This window comes from Eupeodes corollae, chromosome 2, assembly GCF_945859685.1.
Source record: "Eupeodes corollae chromosome 2, idEupCoro1.1, whole genome shotgun sequence".
Taxonomy (NCBI): domain Eukaryota; kingdom Metazoa; phylum Arthropoda; class Insecta; order Diptera; family Syrphidae; genus Eupeodes; species Eupeodes corollae.
In genome coordinates, this window is record NC_079148.1 from 26,403,584 (window position 1) to 26,417,182 (window position 13,599).

Below are 13,599 nucleotides of genomic sequence, written 5' to 3' on the forward strand. Positions count from 1 at the left end.
TGTGTAACCAAACCAAACCGAAACCATATCTATGGCACATCAGCCTGATGCCAATGTTGTCCCCGTTAGGCTTTGAAGTTATACTTTCAACCCCTATATTCCAATCCCAACATACCAAGTTTTTGCGTTCGTTTAGTAATGAAATCAGGGGACATAAAAAATACAAAATCTAAGTTTGTGCACCTCAGATATTCGGTTTATTTCGGTTTCAGAAAACAATTTAAATTCATATAACCAGATTACGTTCCGTAGCAGCCCGTACCGGTGGTGGTGTTTGTTGTCCAGGTCCAGCACTACTGGTGTTCGCAATTGTCTGAATAACCAGCTCTCTGTCGGCCACAATATAAAATGCATTCACAATAAATAGCATACCCCCGATAAGTTGCACGAAAACTATAGACAGGAGAGCATACCTCATGGCTTCAAATTGTTGAACGTGTTTTACATCCATGTTGACAGGCGATGACGACGACTGGTTTTCCGTCCATTTTGCTTTCAGTTTTTCAGATAACAGGCCAACTAAATATGGACTTCCAGCATCACCGAAGGCATGACTGATTGCAATTTGAAAAGCCTCGGCCGTAGACCGGGCTTCAGGAACTACCACCGAAAGTAAAATGTCCGCGACAACTGTCCATGTGACGTTCATAAATACCTCGCCCATGAACACACAGATATAAGAGACCATGATAGATTTGTTTGCTGCGAAAAGTGCTTGAACAATGAGCGGGTCGCTGAGAATTAGCCCAACACCACAGATGATCGGATCGATAGCTGGGTATTTTCGTATGAGTTTTCGAGAAATGAACGCACCCAGTGGAACTCCAATAAGACCTGTGCAAACGGCAACGGCGCCAAAATTAAGAGCTACGTCTTCTAGTTTTATGCTTTCTTCACCGGAAATCAATCGAAATCCAGAGTGTAAATATATCGGTCCCCACCATGCCATAGCTCCAGTGACAAATGTCACAGATGTAAATCCAAAAGTTGACAGGAGATACGAAGGGTTTCGTGACAATCCTCGAATAGCGTTCGTAAAACTTTTCCTGGGTACAAATAATGTTTTTCCCATTTCCAAACGTTCTCGTTCCCCCCTCACTGGATCTTTAATCAGGCACAAAAACAAACTTCCAATGACACCAAAAATCGGCGTCACTCTTAAGGCCCAGCACCAATGTCCGCCAATTCTGGCGGCCTTAGCTGCCACAACAAATCCAAGTCCCGAACCTATAGGGATCGCAATATAGAACAATGCCAAGGCATCTTTGCGAATTTTTTTGTAAGTCACATCGTAAATTATTGTCGGAGCAAGTGCACAAAATGAAGCTTCTCCTATTCCAACAAATACTCTCGTGATAAAAAACCGTCCATAGGTTTTTGTGAATGACCCTCCAAGAGTTGCTGCAGTCCAAAAAAGAACACTCACTATCATGATGTTTCTTCTAGAATAACGATCGCCAAGATATCCAAACATTGGAGCAAATATTGTATACGATAAAATGAAGGCCGTTTGCAACAATCCGCTGTAATCATCGCCGATTTTAAATTCCTCTTGAAGTTCTCCAAGAACACCAGCCACGGTATAACGGTCCATATAGTTGAGAACATTTAAACAAAACAGGACGCCAATTGTGTAGCGTTCATGACTCGATAAAAATTGTGACATAACAAAGGATTTTTAAATTAATTAAGAAACTGTTTACATTTTTTTGAAATATCATGACATTAAAAGATTAAATGAGTGATCACAGACTAAAATCCCAGTTTCGCAGTGTGGGCTTACCTTAATCAGATCACTGGCATGATTCATCACATGACGTCACACAATTGTTCGTTCAATGTTTGACAGACATTTTGTGACATCTTAAAGTTACGGAAATTATACAAAATTTCATTTGTTTGATAGCCGGTGTCACTGGGGACCAAAACGTTTCAATTCGTGAATTTTCGAATGTCAATGTGACACTTCTATGAACTGTCATAACATAACAAAACGCATTCCATAAGCCCGCGCAATTCCCGTCCTGTACATATTAATATTTACTGTCCTGTGTCGGCAGCGTCTGTAAACTATGTCCAAAAATATATACAGTTTGACAGCGATAATTTAGACAAACTTTCAAATTTTTAATGAGAATTTTAAGCTCTTAAACTAAAAATAGTGTTTATGAATATGTATATCAAACCTTGTCTAGGATTGTGTCCTATGCCAATAATTCTTGTGGGCTTCAAGACCCTTTTTTCTACATTAAAAATGCGACAATTTCAACAAAATGCGTATTGGTGGGTGAAACCCACGAAGGTTTTGGAGTCTTCGCTGCTGCAAAACCTTAAAAAATTAGTTTCTATTAATTAAGTATCGTATTTAATTGTTAAATTGCCCGACATAAATATCAAAATGTATAGCTGGGGCTTATGGTGAAAAACTAGACGTTAATTCAACTGAAGCTTCTATAATTTTGGTTTTGTTGCAACAACAGCTTTTCAATGTGCCACTATACATATTCTATCCTTCAACTTTGACTGTGTTACAGGCTGAAGCAACAAATACTTCATTGTGTTGACACAGGTATGGTGAATTGATGAATATGCATGAATGAAATCAACCATACTTAAAATACAGATGACTTTCTGCTACTGCTAACTCGTCTTACGGTCTTACTATAAAATTTAGTTTTCTGGAATTACTTTAGCAACAATCAACAGCTTATACACTCTTGATAACTTCAGCAATGACAAGTGACATTTCTTTTTCACACAAATGTCATAGAACTGACACTTGGAGGAGTTAAAGTTTAAGTATTTGTTATATATTTTTCGAAACAAATGGTAAATGTTATTGTAAAGGGTGGTTTTTGTAGGCATATAACTTTAAAATGAAACAAAACAAAGACAAGGCTGGCTCAGACGTGGTCTAATCTGTAGATCAGATTTTCGTTTATATTCCGAAATTTGTGAACGTATTATAGTTTCGGGTTTATTCAAAGCCAAATCACGGATCAGGAACGTCAAACCAGGAGTTTACTAAGTCTGCTATTACACGATGAATCTAGATGCATGCGACATCTTCGAATTCTTCTTTGTGATCCTATCCTGTTTCTCAAGTGCTATTACACGTTGAAACTAGATTCATGAATCTATTTTGACAGTTCTCTTTCATTTTTATTTCGTCATCGACTTGTTTGTTGGCCTATTTACTTTAATTAATCAAGAAAATTTTGTTATTCTTTAAAATCAATAAAAACATTTTGTTTTGTAAAATTTATGAGTTTTATTATATATAGAAAGGATTTATATTGACAACAATTATGCGTAGTAAATAAAATGTAAACAAAATGAACTGTCCGTCGGAGTTTGCTTCTCGAACAACGAAACCATATGAAAGAGAATAGCAAAAATACGAATAAGAGAACAGAGAAACGTCAAATTGTCGCAAGGAAAATTTTACCCGTGCGACACAGGTCGATTTTCTTGCGTCTCATGTTTTCGAATTTTTTTTCTCTTTTGCACTTATGTTGTTCGAAGTGTCGCATGCATCTAGATTCATCGTGTAATAGCAGACTAAGCGTTTCCTTCAATTAATCATTTGTGGCACGAGCGAACGAAAAAGTGTGTAATCATGGCTTGTTTTTGAAGAAGTGCGCGCCAACTGAACCGCGGTCCTGTGGGTGTGGATTCGAAGACTTTTCGGGGCCGGAGCATTGGTTTCCATGCGCTCTACGTGACTCAGCCATCTTCTGGCTAAGTCTACGTCGCTGTACAGCCCGTACAGCTCGTTCCATCTTCTCCTCCACTCCCCTTCGATGCATACGGGACCGTAGATCACACGAAGAACTTTTCTCTCGAACCGACCCAAGGTGCTTTCATCTGCTTTTGTCGTAGTCCATGCTTCTGCACCGTCCTGCTGGGATGATAAGGGTCTTATATAGCAACACTTTGATCCCTCGAGAGAGGATTTTACCACTCAATTGCTTTCTTAGTCCAAAGAAACAGCGGTTAGCAAGAGTTATTCTAAGTTTGATCTCGGCGCTGGTGTTGTTTTCTGCGTTTACAGTGGAGCCTAGGTAGACGAAGTCCTTGACTACCTCAAAGTTACGTCTGTCGATGGTGACGTTTTGACCAAAACGTCGGTGTTGTATGTCCTTTCTAAACGACAGCATGTACTTTGTTTTGCCCTCATTAACCGTTTAAATAATTTTTGCCGCCTCTGCCTCAATACTTACAAAAGCTCCATTGACATCACGCTAAGTTCTTCCGATTATGTCAATGTCATCAGCTTATGCTAGTAATCGGACAGCCTTTTGAAAGATAGTGCCTCTAGTGTTGACGTTTGAGCTCTGCACTATTCTTTCAAGCACGATGTTAAAAAAATCACATGACAGCGCATCACCTTGTCTAAAACCTTTTTTGACATCGAAAGGTTCTGTTAAGTTGTTTCCAACCTTTATGGAGCAGTGTGAATTCTCCATGGTCATCCTGCACAAACGGACGAGTTTGAAAGGGATGCCAAAACTAGACATGGCTCTATACAGCTCGTCCCTGTAGATGCTGTCATATGCGGCCTTGAAATCCATGAAAAGATGGTGTGTGTCGATTTGGTGTTCTTGGGTTTTTTCCAGGATCTGCCGTAATGTGAACATTTGATTAACTGTAGACTTTGCTAGTCTAAAACCACACTGATAAGGACCTACCAGGTTGTTGACGATGGTCTTTAGACGCTCAAATATTATGGCAGAGAAGATTTTATAGGTAATGTTAAGTAGACTGATTCCTCTATAGTTGGTGCAGTTTAGAGGGTCTCCCTTTTTCAGGATCGGGCAAACAATACTGAGGTTCCATTCATCGGGCATGTTTCCTTCCGACCATGCCTTACAGATAAGTTGGTGCATGCTCCTAACCAACATATCTCCAGCTGCTTTAAAGAGCTCGGCATTCAAGCCATCCGCTCCAGCGGCTTTATAAGACTTCAGCTTAGATATGGAAATCTTTACTTCGTCTAAGTCAGGAGGACGGGATTGTTGGCTTTCGTCGTCTATATTGAATGGATCATCCTGCCTGACAGCGAAATTCAGTTCGTCGTCGCCGTAATACAGTCTGCAGAAGTGGTCCTTCCATATCCTCAGCATTGACTGCGGTTCCACTATGATGTAGTGGAACCGTTCGTCTTTGCAGACTTCGGTTCTAGGTTTATGTACCTGTGAATTTCGTTTCACATGTTGATAAAACTTTCGAACTTCATTCCTGCTTTTAAACCTCTCAACATCTTCGACCGCACGCTTCTCATGCCCTCTTTTTTTCCTTCTGAGAAATCGGCGTTCTTCTCGCCTCTTCTGCTCATAAAGCTTATAAGCAACTCTCTCCCTTTTATGCAGCACCGCTTTGCATGCCTATTGTTTGGTTGCATTTGCCTGCCGACGTTACTCATCAAATCAGGGGTTCTTGTTGGTGGCCGTTTGAAACCCAGCACATCAGAGGCGGCTTCTCTGATTGCATCTTGGCAATGTTGCCACTGATTTTCGATTGTGTTGGCGGCAGAGAACTTTGAAAGACGTTACTTGTAACTGGGTCGGAAAAGGATTTGGCGATTGTAGCCGTTCTATGTTGTACCTTCTCCCAGCACCTCCTTGTTTTGCCTTGGGTAGGTAGTGCTCCGAGTCGATGTTAGCTCTACGGTAAGTTCGGACATCCATGATGCTGGAAGCGTGTCTAGCGTCGATCGCAATATGGTCAATCTGGTTGACGGTAGATTGATCTGGAGAAGTCCAAATTACTTTGTGGATGTTGAGGTGTGGAAAACGCGTACTGGCTACCATTACGTTTCGCCCCGCAGCAAAATCTATGAGCCTGAATCCGTTGTCGGAAGTGTTGTCGTGCAGGCTGTTCTTCAAGATTATTCCACCAATGATGTCTTCCCTTCCTATCTTGGCATTAAAATCGCCCAGGACAATTTTAATATCGTAGCTAGGACACTGCTCATATGTTTTGTCTAAGAACTCGAAGGACATATCTTTGGTGTTGTCGTCTTTCTCTTCTGTGGGGGAGTGCGCGCATATCAGGCTAATGTTGCCGAATTTAGCCTTGATACGTATGGTCATGACACGCTCATTGATGCACCTATAGCTCAAGTCTGTCTAAGTCTGGCTCCAATGACGAAGTCGCATCCAAATAAGCGCTGTTGGTTTTTGTGGTAGCAGTCAACATAGTAAATATTGCAGTTTTTCATCCTCTTTTTGCTTGGCCCATCACATCGTATTTTCTGGATGGCAGTGATGTATACTTTATAGCGGTCTAGGGCCTCCGCTAATTCTTCGCCCGCACGTGGTCTGTCAAGGGACCTAAAATTCCACGTGCATATACGAAGTTCGTTGTCCTTAATTCGTTTGCGTTGGTTTTCAACAGTAAATCCGTCCGTATCCGCGGCTTGTTGGTGCTTCGCAACTATGAAGCTTTTACGTGGTCAGGAAGTCACCCCGACGGCACAACCTCCAACCTTGAGGGCCAGATCCTAGGTATAACTTCAAGGATGGGGAGCCGGATAAAACAGCTTCTTATAGGCTTGGGCTCCGAATAAGTCGAAGAAGCCCTATAAGGTGTATTAGTTCAACCTTACTGAAACTGTAGACGCCACCGTTGATTCCATCTCGGGAATTCCTTCGCTGCCGTCTGGATAAGGAGAGGTGCCTTAGTGGAAACTCTTCTCTTCCCCCTTTCTCGTTTGTTGCCCCCAACAACTTTCCACTGGGGTTGGAACCCAATCTCCAGTTGAGGTGCTAGGCACCCGATGTTCACCACGGGGAGGTGAGAGTAGGAGTTGATAGAGAGAAGTGGGTTTTGAGAAAAACCTGTGGACGCTTATGTCCTCTTGAATGCACATGTCTACTATTTGAACATCAGAAAGTCATTTAGAAGATTTATTTAATGCAACAGGCAACTTAAAAATTAAATCTTTAAATTTACAACATCTGTCATCACTCTAAAGCCTTGGCTGTCATTTTTGACGTTTCCGTTGACAGTTTATTTAACGCACTCCAGATTATTTTACACATAGGAAAGAAATATTAAAAAAGTCTTGCAAATGTTTTTATAAAATTATAAAAATACTATCTTAATAAATTATCTTTTACGCCCATCTTAATTTCTCAATCATTAAAAAAAGAATTCCCTGAAAAGAACCCATAATATGTTGGTAGGTTAAGTAAATGTACATACCTACCTATTTATTTCAGATTTTCACCACAATATCAAAATAAAAAGGAAAACAGATTCTATCATTATCCCTTAGCTCAATCATAAATTCCCTTCTGCATTCATATCGAATACCATAGCTTAATTCTTCATCATAAAACGTGTGCACATTAATAAGGCATTCATCCGTTCAATCTTTGATATCAAAATACCCATAAAATAGTTAATTTCCACTCAAAGAAGATAAATCAGTTTGTTAAAAAAAAAAAGAAAACAAAAATTCCATTCCATTTCTTCGGGTGTCGGTCGGGGGAAAAGGAAAAACAAATAAAAAAGAAAATTTTACTTAAGCTTCAACACGAAAGCAAACGAGCGCACACGAAAAATGTTGTTGGTGGCGGCGACGAAGAACGAAGACGACGACGACGGGACTACGGTGGTGTTCGCAGGAGTTCATGGGCAGGCTCACTCCATCCTAAGTTATGTTATAGAAGCAGGTATGTAAATGTGTACCCATGATGGTTAAGCAGAGGTAAGCAGGCTAAAATCGATAAAATTGGATTTTCCCATTCTAAACTTCCCTGGCGTACTCTTGAAGCCTCATCCCTTTTTCATCGTTGACAATCTTCTATATAACTTAAGGACTTGAGGTGTATATCATCAAAAGGACATAAATCAATCAAAAACGAGAGGTGAACCGCTTTCCACTTGTTCGGCTTTCAGTTCAGTTTAATAGGTATGTGCAAAGGACATTTTTCGGCTCTTCCTATAAAACCATAAGAAGAGTCTTAAAGGGGGATAGCCATGTAGTCGTAGCCTTAGCCGAAGCGGCCACTGTATCATGAGTACTTGCCACTTTCAATGCGCCGTTTCACACCGTGCCGCACTGCCCCGGCAGCAGTAGCATTACTCTACCACCGTCTAAAAACAGACTCCGACAAAATGCCTCCTTCAGATCTCTCCGGTTTTCATTAATAATTCATTGCGCAATTTTTCTTTCATTGCACCTTTCATTAGGGATGACCTCCGTTCCGTAGTTGCCTGCCGTCGCTTCGACGATTCGAAAGAGATGTTGTTTTGTCTTGTTCGTTGCTGTCGCCATCATAAGGAAGGGTTACCAAGGATTATTTTTAGAATCGTTAGAACTTCAGAATTCCAAATTATGAATCATATTTACAGGATTTTTAAAAGGGACGCGACAGGGACACCGAACGACGCCATATTTCTTGCCGCTCTTTTGACATGTCTCTTCAGTAAGATTTGCCATTCAATGATGGAAAGATATACAGGGCAGTACTTCTTCCGTGATGATCAAGACCGGCACGCTACTGTGAATGGGGATCGCTACCGTTCTTTGATAGGCAAATATTTTTCGATGATATAGACTTGGAGGAAACGTGGTTCCAACAGGACGGCGGAAACGTGGTTCCAACAGGACGGCGGCCACAACCTACATAACGAATGTCACAATCAAGAACTTGTTATCTCACGAAATGGTCCAGTCGCTTGGCCAGCTCGATGGTGCGATTTGACGCCGTTAGACTATTTCCTGTGGGGCTACATCAAGTCTATGGGCTTAGCAACGATTGATGAACTTCGTACGAATATCGAACGTGAAATTGGAGCAGTATCTCCCGATTTATGCTTGAAAACCGTCGAAAATTGGGTTCAGCGTCTGGACTTCTGCTAGCGTGCCCGTAGTGGCCATGCAAAAAAATCGAGTTTCATACAAAATGGCATCGAAAGTTCTTTCATACGAATAAAGAAAGGATATCCAAAACCGTTTTTGTTTTATTTAAAAAAAAAAACTTTTATAGCGCTCTAATTGAAAAACCCAATAGAAGTTCATTCAATTGTTAATGGTTTTAAATGTCATTTTTAAATATGAATTTGACATAAGGCAACGGTTAGACCACATCCGCCATCGTCTTCATCAGAATTTAATGTGTCAGAAGTGCGTTCTTTCCAGATTCAGTCGTTGAAATACAATTGGTTTATTGACAGTGTTGACGTTTGTCACTTCAGACATCTCATTTTGACGTTTCGTCATTCTATCTCACTCCCACAGTAAAGAGACTACTAATTAAGTAGTTGAGCACCGTTATTGATGTATTATATTATAATTTACTAACGTCACTTCAAATGTCATTTTTCAACTCGAAACATCTGGCAATCTTGAATATCTTGAATGTAACTAGCGGATATAGGGGACTCCGTACAATAAAATGTTAAACAGGGAGACAAAATACAAACGAAAGGGAAAACAAAAAAAAACAAAAGAAGGTTCATAACGCAAAAAAAAACAGAAAATAACAGAATAAGAAGAAGAAAAAAATGAAATTACCGTTGAGTGAATAAATTATCATAAATTTTGCATAGGGGATTAAAAAAAAATATTATTTAACAAGGAATCCAAACAGCAGTAATTCGAACAGAGGGTAGGTAACGTATTACAGTGTGTATATACCTTTAAGGCAGATGGACATGGACACAAATGTTATAGACGATGAGGGGTAACATAGAAGAAGATATTGGTAGGTGCTGTACAACAGGAGGCGCTTGAAACTCGCATGTCTGACACGAGCTCACAGGCTCTGGCATTGGCTCTATGGCTCATGATCTTAAAGAAAATCTCTGCGATGATTTTATAAAGATGGGATTTTGAAATTCATTTAAGCGGCAAATGGAATTTAATTGAGATACATTCGTTTTTAGCATTATTCTTTTTGCATAAAAGCATAAAAAGGAATAAAGGAAATCATTAGGTCGTCTTTTTATGAAAACTTATTATCATTATCAATTCAAATAATGAAAATCAGATTATATTACAAGAAATAACTGTTGAATAATTTACATAATCTATACTTCTAGTTTAAGATTTTAAGCTTGTTAAAGGTGAAAAAAGCTGTTCAAGCAGGCTTCAAGTCTTTTAATCGAACTTAGGTAGCAGATAAGATGGAGGGGGAAACTCAAACAGATGTCAAACAAGAACTTTTAGATACAGGATGTGAGGGAAAACATCTGGGAAAGGAATATTTCTTCCAACAGTACTATTAAATTATATTCCTTATTCCTGGAAAATCTTAATGGGAAAACGCAAACACAGACTTTATAATGACATGTGTCATTAGAAAAACTATAAGATAGCTTAAACATGGGAGAACTACACCATAAATTCTCATTTCGAAAATGTAAGAATTAAAGCCTTATCAATCAACAAATGAAATGTGAATATTCGTGAATTTATCAATAAAATCAACCTTCCTAATAGATTACTATAATGCCACTTAGATAAAACCTTTTATAACGCGTAAAACCGTTTCAATAAAAAGGAAAACCAAAAAGGGATATTTCCACGTACCTCAGTGACATGAAGGTAATTCATAAGGGATTGGATGGATAAAATTCGCATGGGTTTAGGCAAATTTGAGCCATAATAATCGATTCTAAAACTAATTAAGGGTATGATTACAGCAAGAAAAGTAAACGCGTCACTAAAGTTTTTCAAAGGTAGCTACTTATTGTAGGTTTTATTATTTAAAGTGTGAAAATACGCAACTTTAGCATAAAAAAAAATCAATGAAACGATTTGTTTTCAATTTTTGATTTGACAGTAAAAAAAAAACACCCAACTGTCAGGGGTACACGAACAAACCTATCAATTTTGCCTGAGAGTAATACTTGGTTTACATGAACTCTGATTCAATATTTCAAAAGAAGTTAGTTTATATTTGAAAATGACAGTTTTACCATAAACTGACAATAATAACGTCATCTATACGTGTTCCGCTAAAATTTTCAATTTGGACTTTTGTTGCCGTCTAATTTTTGTTTACTTCACTTTAAAGACAGTTAAAAATATATTTGTATTCCTTTGTGAATTTTCATCAAATTTAATCGATATTGGCTTAAGTTCATTTTAAGGTTATACAATACGTTTTTTTTTTCATTGCGAAAATAATAGACTTTTAAGGCAAACTATTGCGAATCGTAATCTGATTGCAACGAACTGTCAAACTCAATTCGCGTTCCAGATGCAATCCACACTTCAACAAATAAAATGTAATTCTAGTCTTTTGTGCGCATTTAGAATGACGAATAAAAACAATGCATGTGGAAGAAATGCCATAAATGAAGAATATTCGTTCATTCGTTGGTTGCTCAAAAGTAAATAGTCCTTAAAGCATCTTACACATGAGCTACGAACTGCGAACTGTGGATGTTCGCATATTTTGACTTTTCTTTCACATGAGTTTTTATTTGTATTCGCAAACTGAGAAGAATTGTCAATTTATAATTACCCTTGTCAACAAAAACAAGAGTGGTTAAGTTGAGCGCGAACAATTTATTTGTTGCAGTTTGGATGGTATGTGGAACACGAATAGAGTTTGACATTTCGTAGCAACCACAATGCAATTCGTTACTTCCAATTAGTTTTTACAATATTTTCTTGTTTTAGAGAACAAAATGCAAATTTTATTATCCTAACATAAGTGTCAATTAGTCTCTTATAATTTAAATGTGGTTTTGTTTGAAATTGACTTTTTGAAATGTGTAAAATGACGTTTGTTCGTCCATTCGTTGTTCGATCTCATGTGCAAGGCCGTTAATAGTTATTTGAAGATTTTTTTGTAAACAAAAATCAAATAATGCTTTCATTCATTTTAAGCAAAAGACTCGACTTCGGTAATTGATTTCTAAGATTTCTGAGAATTTTCTCAGCCTTATTGATGACAGGAAATTATAATGAAATATAACAAGAAAGTCACCTTTGATTGTTACCTTTCGCTATCAAATTAGCTTTGCATTTTTGTTCTTTCTATATTCTCAGGGTTTTGTCAGCAAAAATGATAAACTTGTGTGAGATACTATGTTTATATTTCTGAGAATTCAGGGATCTCTAGATCTTAGAATTATAAACTGGCCAATTAATTTTTTTGGCTACATCTGTCTTCTCCATAGTGGTGTCTGTCAATCTTAACGAGTACAGATTTGTAAGGAACCCTATTGGTAAAAGGTTGAAAAAAGAAAAACATACATTTTCTGTAAATTAATTGGTTGACAAAAAGCTGCTGGCTTGATTGCTGCATCGCTTAGCTCACCGATCGCAAACCTTGTCTTAACATGTGAATATTCCAAGGACATTCGGGATAAATTAAGTACTCGTTTCGAAAGAAGCAGCATCCAAAGGCATAGACAGTTTCTTCCAAGCAAGAGAAGATGAACAAGAGAACATCAGTGCACACTTTGCGAAATTGCAAAAGCTATTTGTAGATCTCAATGATAATAAGAGCCAAGCGTAAGGAAAATACACTCTCTGAACGAATTCTAAATGGCAGGATCATGTCAACCCTTGGTAAGGAATTTTACAATTTTAGAGACTTGTGGGATACGATTCCTGCCGAAAAACAAACCGTTAACTTATTGATCCAGAAGTTATGCACCATCGAAACCAGAGAAACGAAACAAAATATCAAAGTGATGGCGCTGCTTTTGTTGCAAGAGGAAATTTTAAGAATAATCAGAAGCAACCAGATGGATTTCGCGGGGGGTTTCCAAACCTGAAGATCAAATCTAATGAAGACATTCCTGGTGCTGAAGAAAGTACCTATTAGAAACAGTGTTGAGTTTGTTTTTCAGAATGTAAATGGGGAAGCAAATACTCAAGAAAATGCAGAAACATGTGTTGAGTTTAGCTCTCAGAATGAAGATAGTGAAAAATGTACCGAAGAAACTTTAAGTTCTTAAGAAATAAATGAATCAAGTTCAAGTTTTCAGAATGCTTCATTTTTCGATGCTGAAGATTTAATGGAAAACGAATTGAACATCAATACAAGAGAACGAAAAAAGCCAAGTTGGATGACAGGTGGGGAGTATCTTATGTTGAAAGTGGGTTTATTCAAGAACCGAGTTCATACTTCGAAGCCTTGAAGTCACCAGATAAAGCACAATGGCTTCTTAAAGAAAATCGAGCATGGAAACTTATTGAACGACCTAAAAACGTCAAAGTAGTCCAAAATCGATGGGGTATTTCGAGTGAAGAATGCAGGAAACATTTCAGTAAATTGTAGTGCCAAAAAAGCAGTTCTTTGTTCAAACTAAAATAAAATAATAACAATGAATTTTGAATTGGCCTATTTGCTGGAAGATGATGTGGAGGTCCTTTAATTGATTGAAGTTGGTGTCCTCCGTCAGGTTTACGATAGGAATGAGTACTTTTTTAGTTTCGATGAATTGGCCTTCTACAAAAGATTTCGTTTGACTAAAAAGATGGCTATCCATGTATTAGAACAAATCGAGAAGGATCTAGAACGACCTTATACAACATACTTCGATATAATGGTGTGTCATTAGAACCTCCTGAAAGCATAGATTTTGACCCAGAAGACATTCAAAACGCAATTAATTCAGGAG

The 13,599-nt window shown here is 38.2% G+C and overlaps 2 protein-coding genes across 3 annotated transcripts in view; one reads left to right on the forward strand and one right to left on the reverse strand.

Moving 5' to 3' along the window:
- LOC129947933 (vitamin K epoxide reductase complex subunit 1-like protein 1) overlaps positions 1-13,599 on the forward strand; it is a 39,337-nt gene that overhangs the window by 4,144 nt on the left and 21,594 nt on the right. The window lies entirely within an intron of this gene.
- LOC129944805 (protein spinster-like) lies at positions 227-1,594 on the reverse strand. Its single transcript, XM_056054468.1, has one exon. The coding sequence runs from the start codon at positions 1,592-1,594 to the stop codon at positions 227-229; it is 1,368 nt and encodes a 455-aa protein (XP_055910443.1).